Source organism: Cygnus olor, chromosome 2 (assembly GCF_009769625.2).
Source record: "Cygnus olor isolate bCygOlo1 chromosome 2, bCygOlo1.pri.v2, whole genome shotgun sequence".
Lineage (NCBI taxonomy): Eukaryota > Metazoa > Chordata > Aves > Anseriformes > Anatidae > Cygnus > Cygnus olor.
This window is the reverse complement of record NC_049170.1, coordinates 139,503,837-139,528,903: the sequence shown is the minus strand read 5'-3', so window position 1 is coordinate 139,528,903 and position 25,067 is coordinate 139,503,837. Positions and strand designations below refer to the sequence as shown.

The 25,067-nt window shown below is 39.8% G+C and overlaps 1 protein-coding gene across 20 annotated transcripts in view; it reads left to right on the top strand.

Moving 5' to 3' along the window:
* The window catches only part of UBR5 (ubiquitin protein ligase E3 component n-recognin 5), an 83,411-nt gene that overhangs the window by 7,397 nt on the left and 50,947 nt on the right, over window positions 1-25,067 (top strand). For 13 of the 20 annotated variants that reach the window (XM_040548663.1, XM_040548656.1, XM_040548666.1 and 10 more), the window contains exons 2-8: window positions 10,850-10,894; window positions 11,571-11,652; window positions 11,834-11,910; window positions 12,699-12,818; window positions 15,885-16,074; window positions 17,500-17,659; window positions 24,626-24,775. In XM_040548663.1, the coding sequence (XP_040404597.1) occupies window positions 10,850-10,894; window positions 11,571-11,652; window positions 11,834-11,910; window positions 12,699-12,818; window positions 15,885-16,074; window positions 17,500-17,659; window positions 24,626-24,775 (824 nt within the window). The remainder of the gene's footprint in view (window positions 1-10,849; window positions 10,895-11,570; window positions 11,653-11,833; window positions 11,911-12,698; window positions 12,819-15,884; window positions 16,075-17,499; window positions 17,660-24,625; window positions 24,776-25,067) is intronic. The other 7 variants (XM_040548675.1, XM_040548673.1, XM_040548674.1 and 4 more) reach the window with 2 other exon arrangements.

Here is a 25,067-nt window from a genome sequence, read left to right as displayed (position 1 = left end):
CCAGCAAAATTGGTGACAGTAAATGTTTCACCCTGTCTTCCAGAAAATTTTAGCTGCTGTGCTTTAAAGTGCAGTATGCTTTAAAGTACTAAATCGTCTTGGTACAGAAAGCTTTGAGTGTTAACTTGCCACCCATTTTCAACACCCCCGCAAGATTTTGTTTGCAGTGCTAAAAATGATCTTTAACACAGCATTCTGTGTTTTGTCTCATTGCCTATTTTTGTCATCCCTAGTCCATTAATGTATGCCCATAAGGTGTCTCTTGGAGACTTCTCAAATAATTTTACATTCCAGAAAGAGATTACATGGTGGTTCTCTGCAATTTTATTTTGGGTAGCTTTTCTTCTTCGGTAAGCCAGTTACTACCTTGTATCAGAAAAGATGTTCCGAAATAGCTCAGGTCCTTTGTGTTTCTGATTTAACTTTACAGTATGGCATTTTCGTAAAGAATGTGGAATAAAAACTGAAAACATTCAGATGATTAATGCTATTTTTGGGAAGTTGGCCGTGTTGGAACTACTAACTGTCACTGTTGTTTTATTGCCAGCCGCGAGTGTCTGCCAACTTCGTTTGTGACATCGGTAATGTAACTCACAGATGAGAGTGTGGAGGCTGCTGGGGGGGTTCATAATCCTAAGAAATAGATTGTCTTCAGACACAAAAAACAACCCCCCAAAACATTAGAGGGGGTGTGCTTTTTTGTTTTGGTTGTGTGGGGGCTGTTTTGTTTTTTTTTACACACTCTGATCAGCATTGTGGACATTAAGAAATATCTTGAGTAATCTGAGATGATAACACTCATACAGCTGCACTTTTCCAATTTGCTAGAAAATAGCCCAAAAAGAAACTTGGGTGCTCTGTGCACAGGGTTTTGTGGTATTGCTTTCTGCAGCATGTTAGCCATCTCCAGTTCAAGCTGGATTCTCATTTTTGTCTTTTTTTTCATACCGTGTAGAAGTAGTAGTTGACTGGTTCAAGCCAAGCCTGTGTTAAAACAGCATTTTTTTCTGAATGTTTGCTGTCTTCCGTTATGCTTCTTTCTCTCGTCTCCTTTAGGTTCCCTCAAACTCCCCTTTTCAATTGTTGGCATAGGTTGTCTTTTCATGTACATAAAAACTACTTCTGTTGTTCTGATACAATGAGATGGATCTTGATTGGGACCTCTGGACACTACTAAAAATTATTATTTCACTGTGTATTTTCCAATGTGGGCTTTGGTGTAGACTTATGGACAAATATTTCTGCTACACTGCTTTTTACCAAAAATGTGACTGGAAAATAAATAGTTACCCATGTGAATGTAGTTGAATGAGAAACCTAAACCTTACTCCTTCATCTTGCAAAATAATTGTTCTTGAACATATCTCTGTGTTTATTCTTTCATTTATAACGTGGCATTCTGCTTTTCTCTGTCCATCCTGAAAACGATCAGAGCTGCATTTATTTTCTAACTAGTAAATATCAAGAAGCGTTCTTCAGAAAAGGAAAAAAACTTACGGCTTTTAATACTTTTCTTGAGAAAAGCTTTTCGTAGAACTAGGTTGTTGTCTGACCTTTAATGTGGATCCGTTTCTTAGGTTGTTGAAACTGCTGTGTTCAGCTTCGGCCATACTTAAAACCTTAATAATTACAGTGTCTGTCTCCCCCTCACCCCCTTATTTATGCGGTGTGCTGACTTTGGTAAAACCTATCTCCAGAACAGGGATGTAAAGGTCCTGAATAACACACTCCAGCAATGCCAACCATACGGCCTTGCCGTTGCGGGGTCAGATGAGGTAGGCAAACCACACCGTGCCCGGGATTGCCCTACGCAGGCTGGGCAGGAGCAGCAGGGCTTTGCTGGAGCGGTCGAAGCGTGTTTCGTTCCCTTGTGGCGCGGCATCTGCATCCGGCAGGTCTGTTACCTGAAATAGTATGGCCGCAGGCAAAACGTGAAGTAGGAGGTACCCAGCGTGCTGCTTCAGGAGCTCTTGTAGAGGAACCAAAATGCTGGTTACGCTGAGGGGAAGCACCTGGAGTTTTGTGGCTGCGGTACAGACAGATGGAGAAGAGCAAATCTGTTTTCAGCAGTGGGGGAAAAAAAAAAGGTATTGTGATGAGCTCCGCACCTCAAAAGCTGGGTTTTCTTTTGAGTTATTTTGCCTACGGTGTGCATCTGACAGTGATTTGGCTCTTGTTTTTCTGGCATGGTGCTTGCTCTCTACTCCCTATGCCAGGTCTCGTTCTGTTCCTACCTAAATCAAAGATGCAGTGTCCGAGGGGAAGGTTTTGAAGTTGTGTGTTTGGTAGAAGAAAGTACAGCGTGAGGAGGAGAGCTTCATGGTTTTTAAAGGCAGTTTTTAACAACTTGGGAATGCGGCATGCAGATGCTGTTGTGGCACCAGGGTTTTGGCTGGAAGGTTTCAGGCCTTCAAGTATGAAGAATTGGCAAGTAAGGATCTGGACTTGCTAAATGATCTTTCCATAGCGCTACAACTAGCCAAGGACAAAAAGTACTTAACAATTTAACAATTCTACCTTAAAAAACATTTGTAGCATTTGAATGTCCTTATCAAAGGCCATTTTCTGACTTTGCACGTAGTGGTCATGGCTTCAAAAAGCTTAAGCAAGAACTGGAGGGAAAATGGTGGCGAGATTATGACCTGGGTTCCCACAGTAGCCGCAAGTAGGACCAGGACCTGGCTTTCCTGATTTTAAGCTACCGTGGTGGCTCACAAGGAACTTCTGAAGGATCTTCAGCAATTTAACACTACAGGACACAAAAAGTTCCTTATATTTTTACAATAACCGGGGATGTACTCTGATAGCAGTTGGTTTTGGCGGAATTGCTACAGCAAAGACTGACATGAGATTTTTTTTCCCCATTTTTGTTTAAATGTGGTCTTTTAAGTTTCACTTGTTCTAGTACACCAAGTGTACAGCTTCCTAGCCACGTGTTGGTAGACAGCATTTGCACGTTTCTTACCATCTCAATACTGACTCATGTTATTTAATGTGGATGTTTTTCAAGTATCCTTGAATTAAACCATGAGGTTCTGAATTGCCACTCTCCACATTTTACTGTCACGGAAGGATTTACTTACTGAAATGACGGATAACTGAATAGCCTACAACTTGCGTTGTCTGAAGATTGGGAGCTCACACCCAGCTGAGGGAGTTGGTTCAGTTGTTGAGCTTTTAATGGTCTTCTGGCTGAGGAAATAGCTTCGTGCTAAATGTTAAACAGAAATTCGGTGCAACTATAGGGACTTTGTGCAGGTGAGCAGAGTCTGGCAATGTGAAATGATGATCTGATGCATTCTACACAAGAGAACAGATTTCTGTCTCGTGTTGCCTGAATCCAAACCATATTTTTGGAAGTCTGCCGTCACTGAATTTTGCCTCAATCTGATCTTATACTTTCTCCTGTAGCGTGAGTCTTTCCTTTTTTTCCACCCCAGGAAGTCCTAGGGATCTAGGCAACCTGTAGATCTATGTCTACTTCATACGAAGTCCTCTGAATATTGTATTAAACAACAACACGTGTAGGTGTGCTGTAAGTGCTGCGTGCTGCTCCTGTCAGGATTGTACCATTTCTGATTTCTTTCAGTTTGTATTCGGTCTTTTTATTACAACCCTTTTCAGAAGGGGGGCCGTGCTGTGCCATAGCTATTTTAGGGTAGGGGTGTTTGCTTATTTAAGAAGTGTGATTGACGTTATGCTCCTCTTGAGCTAGTTTATGGCTGTGCTTTGCACTTTTTACAATTATTGTTCAGAAGGTCGTGTTCTCAAGTGTCACATAAATGATAAATATGAGGAAAGGGTCTAAGTAGATTTGAACTAGAGGAAACAGTCCGTAAAATCTGGGCAATTCATCATTAATCAGAGGCGTGGAGTTCAGGCAAACCTGTGCTGCTTTTCACAAGTCCAACAGGTGGCTGTCCCCAGGTCTTACTGGAAGGTTTTTTTCTCGATAGAGTAATTCCATCTGGATATCTTAGTACCATGAGTATTTTTACTCTGTGTCTAAATGCTACTTCTCAAATGGTTCTCACACTCCTCAGTGTATTTTTTTTATAAGCCACTGCCCTTACAGGTATTTGCCCTTACAGCAAAACAAGAACTCTTAGCTTTTCAGTGGCAAAATCATCCTGCTGCTGCCAGCCTCCAAGTATCCTGAAAGGAAAAACTCCTCAGAATCCCAGGATGGCTGAGGCTGGCTGGGACCTCAGGAGGCCACCCGGTGCCACCCGTGCCCGAGCAGGGACACCCAGAGCAGGGTGCCCAGCACCACGTCCAGGCGGCTCTGAAGGGCTCCAAGGAGGAGACCCCACAGCCTCTGGGCAGCCTGTGCCAGGGCTCCGTCACCCGCACAGCACAGAAGTGCTCCTGGTGCTCAGGGGGAGTCTCCTGGGGGCCAGTTTGTGCCAGGGCCTCCTGTCCTGGCACTGGGCACCACTGCACACAGCCTGGCTCTGTCCTCCCTGCACCCTCCCCTCAGGGATTTACAGACAGTGATGAGATCCCCCTGGGGCCTCCTCTTCTCCAGGCTGAGCAGTCCCAGCTCTCTCAGCCTCTCCTCACAGGAGGGGTGCTCCAGGCCCTCCATCTTTGTGGCCTCTGGTGGACTTTCCTCAGTGTGTCCATGTCTCTCTTGCACTCAGGGAGCCCAGCACTGGGCACAGCACTGAGGTGTGACACCCCCGGTGCTGACCAGAGGAGAAGGATCACTTCTTGACCTTCTGGCACCGTTCCTCCTAATTAGCTTTTGCTGCAAGGATGCACTGCTGGCCCATGTCAGTGTCCACCTGGACCCTCAGGTCCTTTTCTGTCAATCTGCTTTCCAGCAGCATGGCCTCCAGCATCGGGTTGTTTCCCAGGTGCCGGACTCTGCACTTCTTGTTGAACATCCTGAAGTTCCTGTCAGCCCATCTCTCCAGCCTGCCAAGGCCCCTCTGGGTGGCAGCATCACTGTGGTGTATCTGCCCCTACCTCACCCCAGATTTCTGTCGTCTGCAAAGTTGCTGAGGGTACGCTCTGCCCCATCGTCCTGGTTGTTAATGAAGGTGTCACACAGGTCTGGGGCCAGTATTGACCTCGGGTACTCTGCTTGTCACTGGCCTCCAGCTGGAGCTGGCACCTCTGGGCACGGCCGTTCAGCCAGGTTTTGATCCACCTCGCTGTCTGCAGCTCTCTGTGAGGAGCTTACGGGGCCTTGCTGAAGTCCCGGTGGACTGTATCCACGCTCTCCCCCTTGTCCTCCACAGCGACACCACATCAACTTTGCTTGCTTAGAACTGGGACTGAACTGTAGGCTGAGGAAAACGGGTAAGGCATTTCCTCGCCTGTGCGGAATGTGCTGGATGCTGAATATTAAACACTGTGCGTGTCTGTCTTGAATCTTCTGAGGTCGTTGCCCCTGTCCCACCTCAGCTAATTTTTGTTGTCCTGCTTTAACCCTCTGCACTAGCTTGTACCTTTAGATACAGGTCATTATCAGTGTTGTTACATTGTGAAATATCGATGGTCTGTTGTGGGGGACTTTAGCACCTGCAGTAATTGTATTATCTGAAGGCTTTCCGGTGGTGTTGCAGGGAACTTAGAGGGATTCATTTGTTCGATGTTTGCCGTATTAGCTTTCTGTTAGAGCTTACTGACTCAGCACCGTGTGTTATCGCTGTGCCAGGGAGGGTTATTAAACCGTCAGGACTACCTTTATCCATCACACTGACAGTCCTAGATAATCAGGTTTGGGAGCCATTTTCTGTAAAGCCCCGGTGGTTAACACCACGCAGCATAAGAATAGCTGTTAGGCAGCCAAGAGGCCCAGCTTGCTTTCGTCCTGTTTGTGGCAGTGACCAGCGCTAGATGACAGCAGAAAAGTATTACAAGAGGACAAACATACAGTGATGCTTTTCCGCATGATAACAGCTTGCATGATAACAATTTGCAGCTCGGAGGTTTCCTGAGCAGTATGCCATAGCTGAGTATTTCTCACTAATATTTCTCGGAACGGAGTGAGGATAGCAGAACTGCATGCAATCTGTGGTGCACCTGATTACTTGGAGTGGCACAATAACTTTATTGTTTTATGTCTTTATTTCAGTGATCTGAGCATCGTAGCCTAAGCACATCGTCCCAGCCCTCTGCTGAGTAGTAGTGGTTAGCTTGGAGGATCCTGTTTGGTACCTGCCTTCGCACCACTGCTCTCCACCCCTTGCTTGTTGGTGGAGAAGAGATTTTTCACCTTTATTTCTTCTGAGTCTGAGCAGGGCATTTGGGATAGGAACTGTGGAAGGCTGCCTCTTCATGAAGCTGCAGCATTTCAAAGATTTGGCATGGCAATCAGGGCTACATTAATTGTATTTTGCATTTCTCTACTTGGAGTTGTTCATCATACCCGACTGTTCATTAGATGTACCTTTCCTTTTCCTCCTCTGTAACCCTTGCTGTCACCACATGGTGCTGAGGTTAGAGAAGCCCTTACAGTGTGGCCCTGCCTGATATTTTAACCTCGTTCAGAGTGTGTGAATAGCTTTTTATGGCTGTAAAGGAGCAACTTCAGGAAAGAAAATCCAAGAGAATCTTCTAAATACCGTGTCTGGGACTCTGCCAGCATTCCTTGCCAAGTACAGAAAGGCTTTTTTCTTTCTGGAGACATGCCGCATGTGAACATCTTCTTTTACATCTCTGTAGTTAAATCCTTTGTTTGGGTTGTTTCACTTCAGTGATTTTTACTGTGTGCTCTTCAGAGACATAGCTGACATTTAAAAATTTAGTTGGAAGTAGCAAAGTAAAATGGAAAGTAGCTTGCTTTATATTGGCAAAGAAATTCATCTCTGAGATGGTGGAATTTATTTTCATTCTCTTAAATAAGTGTGCCAAATGCAGTATTATTTGACTAAAACTGCAAAATATGATGGATTATGTATCAGCAGCTATAAATATTTGTTGTTGTTGTTGTTATTCAACAGCAAATAAGCTTTTGAGGGGAAAACTGTGCAAATCTTGCTGCAGTTATCAGGTGAGATTCTGTTTACAGTGCACTGTGCTTTTATGCTATTTGCCAGATTGAGAAGGTCCTGCAGATTTTCAGTGAGTATAGAAGATGTAGGTGTGTTTTTCTTCTAGTTTTTGTAACTGTTAGCTTCCTGACACATTGAACAATTCTGAGGTCTTAGAGCGGTAAAAGTCCTGCTTATTTCGTATGGTCGGTTTGTGGTGCTGTGAACTGCTCCTGGCATGCTGGAAGTACTCGTGAAGGATGAGTATTCCCGAAGGTTGACTGGCCAGGTGTGTCCTTTGGAAGCTGAACGTGGTGAACATGTGCTCTGTAAGTCTACAATGTCTTAATAAATAAACTTCTTAGCCTGCCTAATTTAAAACAGAAATTTCCATTCTACAAATTGGATTGAAGTTGTGAAACAGCACTTTGCTAATCCGGTGGATTTTAAGCACTTGTTTGAATAGGCTAAAATCGCTTTGAAATGTTCAGTATTCCTATAAAGTACTTAGTACTTTGAATTGAGTTTGCTTTTCAGCTCTCTTGCATTTCTGAGCTTTACTTGGCTTTATGCTGCAAGGCAGGGCAGAAGGATGGCTCGTTAGATAAACTTCCCTCAAAGTGTAGGTGGACTTTGAGAGAAATCATACCTTCTGATGCATGGATCTGTCACTTGTGAAGTCTGAGCTCTTGTAATCTTGATCTGGAGCCTCTTTGATTGTGTAGTTGGAGCACAGCTCCTTTCTATTCTCATCAGTTTGGAGAAGCTCTAGCTGCTAAAATTGAAATTAAAATAAGTCCCTTTTTGGCTTGAGCTCGGATAAATTGACTTGTTTTTCCTCACAACTGATTCTGCATGGATTTTGGTGGGGATGCTTAAAGAATGTGTTTCTTAACGCAGAAGCCATCATCACTGAACTTTTTGTCTAGTGTGTTTCCCCAACAATCTGCTTGTGAGCAAAATACGTGGTGCTTTGGATTTTATCCTTTGAAATGGTTTAATTGCCTTTAATGAGATTTTTTTTTAAAGCTTAACCTCTCTGGCCATTCATATCGGAGGTGAATTTTTAACCACAGAAAGAGACCGAATAAAAGGTCTCAGTGTTGGCCTTCCTTAATGCAAGAATTGATTAAATTGTCTCTGCCTTCGTTTCTTCTTCCGGTGCACCGCCAGTTGAAATTATCGGATCACATTGTCAAGATCAACCTCATCTTAAAGGCACGTCTAGTATTTGTCCTGTAGAGGATCTGCAGCACAATACCATGCAACTGTGCAGCTAGAAAGACAGGAATTGCTGCAGGAAACATTTTTTTTGGGGGGGAAATTATTTAGAATTTTTATTTGCACAAACATATTCTCTGCACAGAACGTGCGAACGCATCTTTCTGCTTTACTCATATTTTTCAGCTGGTTTAATTCTGTGACTGTGGTGTTAGCACAGATACTGGTGGCAGCACGAGTGAGGAGGAGGATGGGGATGAATTGAGCAGCTCAGCAGGGACAGCACCAAACTGCTCCTTTTCTTACTGGTGCTCGGTGTCCAGTCTGGATCTTCAGGCCTCAAAGCAGTACTTGGTAACTTTGTTATTACAGCAGCTGTGCAGGAGATGGACGAATTTCTGTGAGTTCAGTACTTCCAGTATTGTAGCGTACAACCTTCTCTGCTCCCCCCATAAATGTTGACAGCAGCCTCTTTTCAATAATGTCACATCTCTTTTGATCTTGGTGTGTTGCAGGTAGACCTACTCTCTTCAGACTGGCATTACTGAGTTTCACAGAGCACACAACTCTCGGCTTTCTGTGTGTTTCAATTCCCTGTCACTTCTTTTATTTTAACAAATAAAAAAGGAGTAAGATTTTTTTTACAAATTGGAAAAGTACCTTTTTCTTTCTGTCACAAAGGCTGAGCATTACTAAAGCTCCGGTAAGGAAACTGTAAATGGCGTTTGTAGACCAGCCTAGTAACCATTTCCAGTAGTGCTGCCTTGTTTGCTGCCAGCTTTCCTTACAGTCAGTGCAGTGACCTTAAAGGTAGGTTTTCCCACTCGTGCTTGCTAAGAGGAGTATTGTTAATGGAAAACTGCTCCAGATTCCTGGGAAACTGTTAGGTAACATAGTTAAGATGTGAAGCTTCAGGGATGTTTAATTTGTTGATAATTACGCAGCAGATCCCTGCTGGCTTCATAGAACCTTGCAGTCTGCTGTGGACTATATAACATTCATCTCTGGGATTTCATTCGGTGTTCTTCCACAATAATTCACTCTTACGGGGTACCTTCTATACCTATTGCATATGAAACTTGTGGTCTGTATCTTCCTTTTGTGGATGGCCTTCAAAGAACCTTAATATTTTCCTGTGTGAAGTAGTTGTGGCTGCAAATGAGGTTGGTGAAAACGCCTCCTTACAGACAGCAGCTTGGCTGGGATAGCAAAGGCTGGCTCTAAGCGTGTTCACCTCTTTCCTGCTGCCTTTTCACAGTGGTCCTTCTACCTTCTGCTTGTATCAGACACAGTTATTTCTATCAGTATAAATTGTCTTGTTTTTCACACAAAGGTACGTCTCTTTTTTTTCCTGTCCCCTCCAGACAAGTGCTGTGGAGTCAAACACTTGATAACATTAAGATTTGGATGTCTGAACCTTTTTTAAAGGTTCAGACACCAGAAAACAGTTCTGGTGTGTATGCCTCCTTGTGAAGTTTAGAAAGGGGTTGCTGATTAAGATCTGTGAAATATTAGGATAAACATGGCAAAAAAAGATAGGATTTTATTTACTTTATTAGGAAGACCTTTATTTACAGGGTTCATCTCTTGATTTAGTATCTATAATACAAATATTCTCGCTAAATTTGGAAGCTGTTCAGGGGCTTTTTTAGATCCCTTCTCATGTTTGGGAAGGTGGGAGCCAGAGTTTTACCTGTTATGAGAGGATCTTTGCAGCTCAGAGATGATCTTTTCTAAGGCAGTGAGTGATAAAGGCAGAAGTTACTCTGTTGGCTTCTACTTTTGGACACTGCCCTCTAAGCAGAAGTAGTCTGTGAGTTGGCCAGATTCTGGGTTCTGATCTTCCATTTGGTGAGGTGCCATAAAAGTGAGTTGGAAGTACTTTGGGAAACAGTTGGGAAAGGCGATGTTTTAGGTAACCCTATATTAAATAGTGAATTTTCTTTGGTTCATTTTTTCTATTTGTCAGAGTTTGTTGTTTGTCCCTTTTTGATGTTGGCTTTTGTGCATATTTTCCAGTCTTGTTTTGAGGAACTTACTGTCGTATTTTTGGCTCTGACATGCCATATACTTGGATTCTTTAGAAAATGGTAATAATGTCTGCTATGGGATAGTGCATTGAAACATATTGCAAGGACACAAAAATATCTACAACTAATGCTCATCCTTTCATCTGTTTATTTTGTGTGTAAGGTTGTAAGTGGTTGTAACAAGGCACCTTTTTTGGTGGTGAGTTGCAAAACACATAGAAATGCAAGAAAACATGGGTTTTGCAGCAAGGTAATAGGTGGAAGGATAAAACTCTTAAACTAAAACCCTCCAAAACAAAAACTTGACTTGAAGCTGAACACCATCCATTTGTGATGTAGTCTCCCAAGACTAGGTAGAATTTAGATCAAGCTTCATTAAATCTGGTGGTAAGTGGTTGCCATAATGCACTTTCAGTCCCCTGCTGTAGTGTCATGAATGTTTGCTGTTCTGCAGTTTGCTGTTAATAGTTAAATCTGGGATTAGAGGTTCAGTTTAATCAGTGTGTGTTATATGTTGAAGTATCCCTACCAAACAAAATTGTGTTGTAAATGTGCCAGCTAAGTGGATGTTATATACAATAGAGGCTTCATTTCTTTTCTTTTTTTTTTCTCCAGATTAAGGGAAGTTTCAGAGAAGCTGAACAAATATAATTTAAACAGGTAAGACATATTACATGATGCTGCAAGTAATTTAGCAAAGGGTGCTTTTAAAAATACCAACAAGGATTAGGACTATTATAGAAATAGCCTTAGAAAGCCTCAGTACGTGTAGTAAAGTTCAGAATCACAGAATTGTAGGGGCTGGAAGGGACCTCCAGAGATCATCGGGTCCAACCCCCCTGCCAAAGCAGGTTCCTTAGAGCAGGCTGCCCAGGTAGGCGTCCAGACGGGCCTTGAATATCTCCAGAGAAGGAGACTCCACAACCTCCCTGGGCAGCCTGTGCCAGTGCTCCGTCACCCTCACTGTAAATGCTTCACATAGACAGTTCTTACGTTAGGAGGAAAATGTTTTCAGTTATGATATATTAAATTATTAAATACCCTCCTTATGAAATGACTAAGCTAAAGTATGTCCCCTATTGTTTATTGATGATAAAATTAAATGAAATTCTCTCACCTGTTAAGGTTTTGTTTTGCAATTTCTGTGCTTAATGACTGGAAGGACAACACAGAAAAAACACATGCTTCATCTGATGTACGTGTTTAGTCATTCTTGAATGTTTTTATGTCTGTAACCATCACTGCTATCATTGTTCCTTCCATATGCCACTTGTTTGTTTGTTTCTGGACTTGAAAAGTTTAAAAATGTTATATATCGCTCACTTTTTGTTTTCAGCCACCCCCCATTGAATGTATTGGAACAGGCTACTATTAAACAGTGTGTGGTGGGACCAAATCATGCTGCATTTCTTCTTGAGGTAATTACTCAAAAATATGTTCAGATAACTAACTTGAAACCATACAGTTAAAAGTAATTATTTTAAAATCAAATGGATAAACTTTTTTCAGCAGCCGAAGACATGTTTTTGCATGTATTTTTTTTCTGTATCTGTCTTGCACTCAGTTTTGGACACTTGGTTTTCTTGTTTTTAAATATAGGATGGTAGAGTCTGCAGGATTGGTTTTTCAGTTCAGCCAGACAGATTGGAATTGGGTAAACCTGATAATAATGATGGGTAAGAAACTCTTTTCTTCATATTAAATCGTTCCTTTGAACTGGATAAGCAGCTTGGCTGCTTTTTTGTTTTGTTTTTAAACTAGATTGCTTTTGGAATGGGTACTTTGAGTAAATGCATAATAGTTATGGTGATGCAGCCGAACAGCCTAGCTTGACAAACTGGTGTAGGGAATAAATACTAGACGTAGCTATAAGACAAGTGAGACAGGATGTCTTTAACTTAAAGAAACAAACAAACCGCACCAAAAAATAATAATCATGAAAAGAAACTGTCTTAAAGCGTTAAGCCCCACGTAGAATCCACTCTGAAAGTGGTCTTGTCTGGAAAGGCTTACTTTTTAGATCCATTTTCTTCAGTCCAGGTAAGTCGTCTTTAATAAGACTGTTTAACATATTTGGATGTAAAACGCTGCTTGATCTCAAAGGAGCAAACTCAGGCTCAGGTCTGCAGATAGAACAACTGGCAATTACATTTTGTACATATACGCTAACTGAAAACTTAGCACAGTGGCTATCTCAAATCACTAATTAGGTTAATGTGTACTTGCAACTGTGCTGTTACGGATTGCTGATGTACGTACGATCTGTTAGACATGCTTTCCATTTTCTTTTCTCAGCGTACCTCTTAATATACAGTTAGATTAGTTTGGAATATTCCCCAAGGGTGTTGCTTAAGCTGGTATGTTACCAGACTAAGTCCCTGAGAATTTAGACCTGGGATTCCAGGTTTTGTTCTTAACCCATTTGGGATTGTTTTGTGACTGATTTACCATCTTTTACTTTCAGTTCAAAGTTGAGCAGTGGCTCAGGGGCAGGAAGGACATCCAGGCCAGGCAGGACTAGTGACTCCCCATGGTTTCTGTCTGGTTCTGAAACTCTGGGCAGACTGGCAGGCAACACCCTTGGGTAAGTTTTGATAGGATTGAGGCTGCAATCTCTTTGTTCCATATTTGAGTATATGTGTATACACATATATAAATTGTATGCAGTATGTATAAGGGAACGTATAATTACAGCAGTTGTGTAGGTAGGGTATAATAAAAAAAAACCTTGGTTAAAATTACAGATATGCAAGTGACCCTTGAGTACCTAGGATATGGAGCATTCTTCATGTATGTGTGGAGAATAACTTTGTTTTGGCTGTGTTGTCCTCTTCTGAATGTTTTTTAGTTACTTGATTTTGAGAAGCAGTTTTTTAGCGGGACACTATCAATTTAAATTATCTAATAGGGTAGTGGCATAAAGTAAAATGAGCACTTGAACGGGTAGAGTCTTCGTTATGTATATTTACAGGCTTTTGTGTATTCATTTTTATTTTTGCTTTCTTCTCCCCTGCCCCAAATAATATGCTTACACATAGTAACAGGAAGGAAACATGTCAAAAAGTTGTCACTCAGAACCTTTTAAAATTTTACTATACGCTAAATATATTATACAGGCTCAACGTTTTATCATTAGCTTTAAAATTGATGGTGTCCCTTCATATAGCAATGTAAATTAATCTTCTTTACATAATCACTATGGATTTATGTGCTTTTATAAGAAGTTGAACGTGTTTTTCTAAGGTTACTATCCACAGTAAGGAGACTTGTTACTAGAAACCATACTTTCTGCATGTGAATGTTTTGTTAAAGGGAAGAGGAACTACAGCTTTTCCTTCAAAGTGAATTTGTTGTTTGCTACCACATAAGCTGATTTCACTGAGGGTTTAGTTGCCTGAAAGATATCCTGTACCCCAACATCTTGTGAAACTTGGGCATCTGAACCTAAATCTGTTTGCTAAACTTGAAAGGCAAATCGGTACTGTCATGTTTAAAAACCTGCTGTCAAAAGTGTAGGGTTTTCTCCTCAGACTAGGAATGTGCTGAATTAATTTTTATCTGAGCATAACGAGTTAAAGTCACTTGAAGCTATGTGCTTAGGAGACCAACCCTGGAGAGTTCCTAAGTTCTTTCCCTTGCGTGTTTTAGAACTCACCAAACTCAGAGTAACAGTAGATACTATATCTGCTCTATTAAATGAAAGGAGTACTTGATGTAATAACCTGAATCTGAAAATGTTCAAATGGTGGAATCCTTAGATCACATCATGGGATTTGGAAGATTGCTTTCATACTAGGGGGCAGTGAAGAAATGTGAAAAACTAGTAGATGAGCAGAAGGATTTCAGTTCTCTTTATTTAAGGTTTAGGGAGCTTCAGTAAGAATAGCTGTGTCCCAATGATTTTTTTTTTTCTCCGTAGATCTTTGAGAGCATAGATCTGTTAAGCTAAAGAGAGTTGTATAACAGAGTTAAGAGTACTTCAGGTGAATTTAAGTCCACTTGAAAGGAGCCCAGATGAAAAGGAAGTTTTGTAAACACAAGGGAAGTACATTTCATGAAGACATCATTTTGTATTGGGGTTGATTAGTAGATTTCAGAACTTTCAAAGCTATTGAACATTTGTAAAGAGGAGAAGGAATGAAGCCTTTCTCTTTAAGGGATATTAAATACTTCACCTTTTTTCTTCAAGTTTTCTTGAAGTTTTAACCACATTTTAATTAGCTTTTAGTTACGCTAAAAATAATATCTGAAAATGGCAATGCGCTAAGTCAGTGGGTTTCTCCAGACCTGATTTAATTTGAGGTAGTAAAAATGCACAGTTAGTATAGTGTGAATTTAAAGAAAATATTTTTGTGATACCTCTTAATTATCAAGTTAGGACACACTTGGAATATTTGAGTTATATGTTTATAGAGTTTTAACTGTTAGAGCTCTCATGTCTGTCACTGACAGTTTATAACTTAAAGTAGAGAGAAGTATCTGTATTAAGTGTTAAAATCCAGTATGTAAGCTTTTCTTTAAACCTACATCTTCCATGCTGAGAGTTGAATTGGAAACTTTTGTGTAGGAAGAACTTGTCTTCCTTCAGCCCCCTTTCACACCTTTAGAAGCAGAGTAACTAGTTAAAATATTTTAAGTAAAATATCACTTCTCCCCTCCCCCCCACCATTATCTATTTTTGTGAGCTCTTTTTGTATCTGATTAGACAAGATTTTTTTTGCTGAAGCCTTCATTGTATTGCTTATTGTCTTGTACTGGGCTATTGTCTGTGTGGTTGCTGGCTAGAGTCCTGAAAATGCAGATGTCTGACAGGGCCTCGTCTTAGGTGGATGCTTGAGCAGTTCTGTAACTGTATGGTTCTCGTCAGAAGAAAAGAGAAGGATGTTAGTAATTAATTTAAACTATAAAATGTGAGACAATTATTTTTACCTAATTAGCTTTTATATCTACAGGTGACATTTTTAATGTGAATTATAGATACTGTTTTGGAGAACATACCTACTGACTCATTGAAATGAAAAAGCTTCTTGTTCAGTCAGTTTATGCATGCTTTTGCAGTATAGGTGATGCTGATTTCACCAGTAGCTGTAGGTCCAAAGTAGAGTATCTCTTGAATACAACTATCTAGTGTAAGATTCATCTTGTGGTCAAGAGTATTACTTGTTTTTTTCAGTGTAATCTGAAGCAATTTCTTAATATAAATCAAGTCTCAGAATTTTTAAAGAGCCATCTGAGTATAGAAACACAATCCACTGACCATAAAGCTGCTGCTCGTGTGCTTTTATAGTAAGAAGTTAACAGCTGAATGTTGGATGTTATGCTGCTAATACTGTTACTTCTGGAAACTTGGGGAATTGGTGTGGGCACTTGTGTATACATCCACACAACTGTAAGAGCAGTAGAAAGTGCAACATGCAATTGGAGTCCTGTTTTTATATTCTTCCTGTCTAATTCAGAACTTTATCAATTAACCTGGTGTTCATATTCTTACTAGTTTTGAGAGAGACTTTCATAGCATTTGCCTATGAAGTCAATCTCCTGTATTTTCAGAGACTGTCTACAAGTTATTCTTAATAAAACTGATGCCATATTTCTTGAAATCTCCCAAAATATGCTGCTATAAAATACATTTCTCTTTAAATCTTTTTAGAAGTCGCTGGAGTTCAGGGGTTGGTGGAAGTGGAGGAGGATCTTCTGGTAGATCATCTGCTGGAGCTCGAGATTCTCGAAGGCAGACCAGGGTTATACGCACAGGACGAGATAGAGGATCTGGACTGCTGGGGAGTCAACCACAACCAGTGATTCCAGCATCAGTCATTCCAGAGGAACTCATTTCACAGGTATGTGAGCTAGAAGCTTATTGTTTTCAAATATATGGACAGGAAAGTGTTTTAATAGTACTGTATTTTCTCCAAGGAATAATGGTGCACATTTGAAAAGATGGACTTCTTCTAGTTGAATCGCTTTTATTCTGAAATGCGTAGTGTGAATGACAGACTTTTTTTGGATATTGGAATTCTCATTTCCCAGACTTCCAGTATGGCGAGGTATATGCTCAGTCTTGATGAGAAATGCAACTTGTTGTTCATTTGCAGATAAAAGATGTAGTGAGAAGGTCAAATATTTGAGAATCGTACCAGGCATGTAGATGATAAAGTTAAGTTACTTAAGGGAGTGTAAGGAAGGGGGAGCAGATTCCTTTTACCCAACAAAGAAAAAAAAAAAAAAAGCCAGATACCCATTTTAAATTGAAATGAAGGACACTAAACATACTTAATCTGTTTAAAATACTAATACATTTTCTTCATGGACACCTCCACTTAATTTTTTAGTAAACGTAACTGATGATTTTCAGGTTCTGCTTTTACCTCTTAGTGTGCTACAGCCTGGATAAGTTGATAGACTTCATGTTGTGTGATTCACGATGCAATAGTTTGTTGAAACGACATTTTTCCTCTATGTTTCAAGGAAAATGTAACGAGTGTATTTTAATTCTTAGTTCAAACCAAGTTGCTGGCATACATTTTGAATACAGGTGCTAGTTACTAGGCTGAAGATAATCTTCTCACGTGCTTTGAGCGGCCTATAGCTGGCACAAGATAGGAGCTAGCAGCCTTGGTATCTACAGATACACCAGTGACAGAGTGGCTTTCTGTCTCTTTTTGAATTCCGAACCTAGTAAAAGCTGGGAGATTTTCACAGAAAGCTTCTTCTGTGTTTGCACTTTTCTATTAAAAACCTAAATGTTGCAGAAACTGCTGAAGGTGAGCCTTTGGAAACAGGATAATGAGAAAAACAGGGGAAGTGGCTACCTGTTTAAGGACAGTGGAAAGAGAAACCAGCGTCAAAAAGATAGGGTTTGAGGTCTAGTTTTGGAATAACAGTTGATGGCAAAACTCTGACATATTTAAACACTTGTATAGAAACAATAAGCAAAATCCGTTTTTGAGAATATTCTGTTTGTTTACCTACTGCATTGAGCATGTCAGGAAGTAGTTTGTAAGGTGACCCATAAGGAAATACAGCACCAAAGTTAGAGTCCAGTAAGCCTAAATTGAACTGAGAGGAAGTTAAATATCCAGTACAAGATACTGAGAAAATTCAACGTGAACCTTTGTGTGTATGTTCTGTGATTGACTTCTGGAGAATTGATAGTAGCTCTCTTGGTTTTATTAGACTTCCTTTAGAGTTAAGTATCCTTATATTAGGAATGGTGTTTGGTGAGCTGAAAATGACTAGTAATCAATTCTACTCTGTTTTGACAGGCACAAGTTGTTTTACAAGGAAAGTCCAGAAGTATTATCATTCGGGAACTCCAGCGAACAAATCTTGATGTAAACCTTGCTGTAAATAATTTGTTGAGTCGTGATGATGAAGATGGAGATGATGGGGATGACACAGCAAGTGAATCATATCTTCCTGGAGGTTTGTATCCTGCAAATTTTGATAAGGAAATGTCAATGTGTTCTTATTTTCCTGTATTTAAACACTCACAGTGTGCTCTGTGCTGTGCAAGGTATGCAGCGAAGACTTCTTACTTATAGGAGCAAAGTCTAAAGATGCAGAAAACAAAAGATGCACTGGGATGTTTCGAGGTATTAGGTTAGGCATTAATAACTGTTCATTCTATGGGTGGCACGAAATTGAATTTAGTTATTTTTTTAGGATTCCAGGCTTTGTAACATCAGCATTACTGACGTCATATTTTGCTTCTCAGTGAGTTGCTGAGACTGCTGTGTGGCTTGCTCATAGAAGCTAATTCTGAAACCTTCCAGTCACTTGCATGTTTTTCTACCACTAACATGTATTCCTAAGATACAGCAGTTTTAGAGCAAAAGTTACACTTTTTTAAACCAAAATTTAAGTTAGGGCAAAACAGTTTACAGTTAAGACTGAAAAATTTATTTTGTCTCAAGTACCCCTTATAAATGCTGTAGTATTCTGGCAATACAGGTATAATGCTGTAATTGAAGTCCAGTTATTCTCGGAATATTGTTTGCCCCATGTAATCGATTTTCAGGGAAGACTTTGAGTCTTCTTTTGCATTGGCCAAATAATTTAGGTAATCTGACCCTTTTCTTGTTGAGTAAACATATTTGAAAACACAGCAGCCAAATCTAATGTTTGTATTAGATGCACTGCATGATAAGAACACATCTAAACTCCGACTACATACTAGTTTTTCTTTTTGTGTGTCAAAATGACATTTTGGTATTTCTCTAACAGATATTTTTTCTGCTCATCTGGTTCACCAGGAAGGTTCATGGGCTTCCTCCATCTTTATCTTGTCAATCACATGATTAGACAAAGGTTTTTTGTTCTGCGGCAAAGGCTTTGTAACTCATTTGTCTCTTGGCTTTAGTTGCATCTGTCAAGCTTCTTTATTTTGCTGTAGGATCAAGAATCCTCTGGTGAAAAATCCTTAATATAAGTCTTGATTTTAGCGATCAGTTTCATAGCATTAGATGCATTGGAGGAATTAAATTCTCTCAACTCTTTGCTTGTATTCAAAGCAGGAGTTCTTACTCTAAACATACCAGAGTGTGTCCCTCTAGAACTTGCCTTCAGAAGACAATTCACTGAAATCATTCACAGTAAAAGTTCCTTTTAACTGTACTAACCAGCTGCCTTACAGCATTAACTGTTCTCTTAATACCTCTTGGGATCATAGGAATCAGTTAATAGGGACTGTCTGACAACCTGTGGCTAGTAGCTTGTATTAGAAGGTTCCTGCACTGTACTCTGTCTCTTGTATTTGAGATGATAGGTTGAACCAATATGCAGACTTTCACTGTCTTCAGTAAACAACTTTGTCCTTGGCTTAATTTTGAAGGCTTCTCACCTGTTTAGAATCATAGAATATCCCGAGTTGGAAGGGACCCATAAGGATCATCAAGTCCAACTCCTGGCACCACACAGGTCTGCCCAAAAGTTTAGACCATGTGACTAAGTGCACAGTCCAATCGCTTCTTAAATTCAGACAGGCTTGGTGCAGTGACTACCTCACTGGGGAGCCTGTTCCAGTGTGCGACCACCATCTCGGTGAAGAACCTCTTCCTGATGTCCAGCCTAAACTTCCCCTGCCTCAGCTTCACACCGTTCCCGCAGGTTCTGTCACTGGTGATAACAGTTTAGTCTGATCTTTCCTACAAGAGATTGCAACCTACTAGTATTATATTTTTCCCCTTTACCCACAGAGGAACTGGGTTATCTTTTTCTCCGTTTTTTGTGGGAAACGGGGTAGAAATGACAACTGAAATGAAACTTGACGTGTCTTAACCCCAGTCTGTCTGCAAAGATGTAATTCACAGTTTGTAGAACGTGCTATGCCTTCTGTGTCTGTCTTAACTTATTTGACTTCTACAGGCAAAAATAACTACGCTTGTTGCACAGAAATGGATTCACTTGATAAGTGAATGTGATCAAAACATTTGGAGAAGTCTAGCTGAATACTGATCGGTGCTGTCATGACTCTACTGTTGGTATATTAAAAAGTACAAATTACCAACCCTTACTTGTATCACATAATCATGCAGGCTAGATTTCAGGAAAACCTGATGGCTAGAGAACCTTGCCTGTAGCTCTGTGGAAAAATTAACAATATTTTGTCCTTCAGAACTACATGGAACCAGTTTTTAAGTCTTTTGCTCTAGAAACTTTGCATTCTTCTTACTTGCACTTGTCATCTTGCCTCTGGATGTTCTTTTGGACCCATAACAGAGTTCATAGAAGGAAGCTGTAGATAGCCAGTAATTGCTACACACATTCTATTTTTAGTCAGGTATTTATACACGATTCTGAAAGATAATGAACTTCCACTTTTATGATGCCAAATTTTACTTTAAAGTGTTTTGGTTTTGTTCCTATCAAATACAAAAAAAAAAAAAAAAAGACAAGGCTGTTTTTGCCTCAGGACTTTCTGAGGCTCTTGCATTTTGATTGAAAGGGTATGCTGCTTTTTGCTTTCTCCCTTCTGCATGTCTGGTGCTTTGCTTAGATCAGACTCCTCAATTTAGGTGTTACTCCTCTAAACTTTTGAAGACAGATTTTTTTTTAAACATTAAAAATAACTTGTACTTGATTTAAAATAAAAAGAAACAAAAGAAAAAAATGCTGAGATACTTTTCAGACACTGTGAAATGTGTAAGTTATTGTTCAAATACATCATAATTTAATGAATATATCAGTTGTGATATAAATCCAGTTAATATTGTAAGGGTTATGCATCTGAATTATTTAAGGGAAGCAAAAACACACCTAAATTCTTCCAGAATTCTTCAAAAATGTCTTAAGTGAAGAGCAGAACTCTTACTTTTCTGTACAGATTGCCTTCAGTAAGTTCTCTTAGAATTTTATTTTTAGAGCCTTATGTACTTTGACTTTTCTAATCTAATCCTGTTTCTTTATGATGATTCAGTGAAAGGAATGTGGGTTCATTTGATGCGTAACAAATACATGAGGAAAAAAATCAAAGCAAAAACTACAGAGAACAAAATAATTTAGTGTAGAAAAGACTCAAAGATGTCTAGATTAATATTCCAGCCCATACCAGGTTGTGTTAGAGTATTCTTCCAGGCTTTATGTTCTGTTAGTGCTCTCTGGTTCTATAGAATTTAAAACACTTGGTTGTTTGTATAGTTCATGTGTGTGGATGTTTGCTCAGTAATCCCTTCATATAGTGGGTTCCCACTACTGGGACTTGTGAAACAGTTTAGGTAGTATACAGACTACTTTGGATTTCAGAATTTGAGATGTTTGTTCTAAGAAGGAAAAAAAAAATACAAAACAAAACCTTTTTTTGTAAGGAGAGAGATTGGCTTGTGTCAGCAATCTTTAATGTATTGGTTTGCAGTGAGGAAGGATGGGAACCAAAGCATATGTAGAGATCAGTTTAAAAACTGGGTGTTCAGTGGCTTTCCTCCGGGGAAGACAATTAAGTGTGTGTTTGTTGTGGTTTTCTTAGTGTATTTTTTTCTTTTTTTTCCGTTGGGTTTGAAGATGAACTTCAAGTTGGGTAATGTTTTGAATAACTATCTCTTATCAAGAAATGAAGTCTGGAGTTCTGCAAAAGTCTGGTTTCCTAGGAAACCAAAATACTTGTTTTTGTCCTACGCTGTCACAGGCTTGCCAATTTTATCTCTGCTTCTTTCAAATTTGGATTGTGAAGACATCAAATTCTTGTATATTTCATAAAAATATGCAGCTGAGAAAAGGGGAGATACCTTATGATTTCCCCCTTAATGGAAAACATTTCCGACCTCAAACTGAGCTCATGTTTAATTGATCCAGGCAATGCCTTCAATTAATGAATCCACAGAAAACAGTTCTAATGCTACCCATGGAGCTATTGAAAAATAATAAAAAATAATACTTGAATTACTGTTTGCATATATTGAAACTGTCTTCTCCCCTCCCCCCTTTTTTTAAAAGTCCTCTGCCCCATCTCTCTTTTTCCTACTAATTTTCAATGGTATTTACAAGTGAATCATAGGTACTTTCTTACCTAAATATGTTGCTCAGAATCATAACATCTAAATCCGTATTTGAGGGGGTTGATTTTGGTCTACCACTGCATAAGAGATGAAAGATATCATTTCATGGGCTTTTCCTGAAGAGCAGAAAAATAAAGTCATAGAAAATGTTTTTTCCTTTTTTCCCCCCACCTGGATTCTTTAACTGGATGTAGCCTTGCAGTATCTGTGTTTTCACAGAACTAAAAAATTCCAGTGATCTTTGAAGGGGAGTGGATTTGGCTCCTATCCCTACTGGTTTTAGCACCTTTGTTTGCTGGTATAGAGGATGGAAGAAGGGGGATCTCTTACAGAAATATTGGAAGAAAATTAAAATCTGATATGAAGCTGAAAGAAGAGGGTAAGAAAAGGCTTGATTTCCTCACTTGTCTTAATGCACATGTAGCCAAAAATGCATAGTTCTGGTTCTTAGGTCTGATGGTTTGAATTTTTACTTTCCTGTTTGGAAATATAGCTAACCTCAAGATATCTAAAATGCTGGAAGGTACGTGTGTGTGTGTTTGAGTTACTGCATGTTTTCTTTCAGGATAATTTCTAGTTTAGCTTAGTTTAAAAGACATTGTCCATTTTGAATGAGGCTAGTGATTTTTTTTTTTCTGTGCTGGCCAATTCTGTTCCTAAAAGAGATCAAAGTTTTTCCAATTTCTGGCTGGATAATGACCAAAAAATTAGAAAGTTGCTAGACTGCACCGGGGTGAAGCTCACCTGGGAAGAAAGGCGAATGGTGAGTGTGAACATCAGGATAAATAAGTGTTTCAGCTGTGTTTCTGCCTCCTGAGCTATGGTACATGCAAGTTGCTATTTAAGGTGAGGTGTTCTGCTGCTTTATTGTTGTGGAAAACCAGTGGAAAACTGATAAAATATGCAACAGGGTTAAGGCCATCCTGAGAGATCTTAATTTTTTTGGTAAGACAGCCTACTTGCCAAACAAGATTTATTTTTTTTAACTAGGCTTTCTGAGCAGTCAGGGATCATGTTCTAAAACATACCGTGTGGACCACAGTTCCACACTATGCTTTTAGAAGCACAGACTATACTCTAGTGGGTTATTTATTTGTTGCAAAAAGAACTCTCACAGGTCTTGCTTTGAAGTCCACAGAGCTCACTATTTATAGTGCTGTTCTTACATGAACTCCTTTCTTCTGGAGACAGTTGTTGATGGCTGGTACGTCTTAAATTTCTAAACTCCAGAAAATGTAAGGATGACTGTTGTGACTTGCTGGGATGTGACTGACTCTTACACTTTTAGTGTCAATAAATGGAACTGTTAAGTGAATTACTGCTGTCTGTGAGAGAGGACCTAGTTTCTTTTCAGTTGTGGGGTACCCTCTTGTTTGTTCTTTATTTTTCCCCACTTCGTTCCAGACACTGAGGAAAAAGGCCCATAATAATCAGCTTTTAAGGTTAAGAATGCTTTTATTTAATTTATCCAAACCTTTATTTCTAGTCAGTATTTAGTTTTATATTTATTATGAGGTTGAGGCTGAGAACTAGATGTGTTGAAGATATTTGTTCCGTGTTTTCTGAGCGAAACTGGTGTATAGCCTTCTGTTAGTTTTATGAGTGGTTTAAGTGGTTCTGCTGCCCAGAGAAGCTATCTTGACCTTCCCTTGTGTGGCATCATGGAAACTTAATTTTGGGAGCCTGATTAAATTTTCAGTCAAATTTGTGTGGACTTTTCAGAATGGGCAGAGCTGTCTCCTGAAGCAGCAGCACGTGTGCTGTCAGTAGTGCTATGTGTGGTAACAGCACCTCCACGGTGCTGTCTGACTGCCCAGTTAACTCGGTCTGAAGGTTACTGCGGCTGAAAGGGGTGGTTCTCTTCCCACCTGGCTTCCGTGTCCTATGAGGAATTATTTCAAGACAAGCCCTGAAGCGGCTGGTTGAGATTTGGATATCCCACCTTGGCCCAAGGAGGGGTCTTGCCACAGTGATGAGGGATGGAAATAGGACTGTCCCTTCTGTAGCAGTGAGGTGGTAGTCTGGTGTAGCTGTTCCGTCAGTCAGTATTTCTGGACTTGACTAATTTTCAGTAGCCTCTTCTGTGGGTGGATAGTAGCTATAGTGTAGTAAACCATAGGAAATGGATAGTTCAGTGATGATTACTACTTCAGAGAAATTCAAGTTTTCTGAAATAGTAACTTAGGTGGTCACAGTATGAGTTCATCTTTCTGAGTTTAACTGTGTGGTATTAAAAAATATATATATAATTTTAAAAAAAATGTTGCTTTCTTCCAGATAACCGTTGTTGTTAATGTAGCTGCCATTTCAAGGTTTGTACTGAGAGCTGCAAGCTGCTAGCTTGGGAGTGAAGTATGACACTCTGAAAGAAACGTTCTGTGGAGGAACTTGTAACCTTTGCCATCAAAGACGTGGCTTTGTGAAGGCCAGCTTTCACCATCAGTTCTGTTCTTCCTTAATTCTAGGTCATAATTCTAGGTCACCTTTGGAGTTCTGTCTGTGTGCATGAGTGTATGCACATCTGTGTATATGTATCCACTGGGGTCAGATGTGTATCCACAGGGCTTTGTTCTTCCAAGAGAAAGGCTGGAGTCTGAATTTCTGGGTTACAGGAAAAAAAAATTGTTTTGGGTAAGACTTCCTTGGGAAATGTGGTTAGAAGAGTGACAGAGAGCAGTTCTTGTAGGGAAACTAGTTTTGTGCACTAGTCTACCATGCTTGATTGTACATGTGGGTGCACAGGAGGCACATGAGTTGGAACTGGTGAATCTGAAGAGCAGAAATTCAATTAATAGGTAGGATTTCTTTTGTTGTTTTGATATTTATTTAGTTGATGGTCTCTCTAGCTGATGTTTTAAGTAGCTGATTATTCACTTAAGACCCTTGTCTCCTCTTATAGAGGATCTTATGTCTCTTCTGGATGCTGACATACATTCTGCTCACCCAAGTGTCATTATTGATGCTGATGCTATGTTTTCAGAAGATATTAGTTACTTTGGTTATCCATCCTTTCGGCGCTCATCACTTTCCAGGCTAGGCTCATCCAGAGGTAATTTTGCACCTTTTTTCTTTGTAATAAGTAGCTTGCTGTGCAAAAAGCTAGTGATAGTGCACACTGGTGGTTTAGTTTCTGATTTAATGCGAAAGTAGACTGTGATATGTTGTCAAATGTAGAGTAGACAAGTAGATTGTTAGTCATCAAAATTATTAATGAATTGGTGAATATCAGCAGGTAAGTTCTGTAAGAACCTTGATAGTCATGCATTGTTTAAAAAAATGGAATTGTTGATCATTGATGTTACAAGATGTAAAATTTTTGCATGCTGAGTTTATTTTAAACT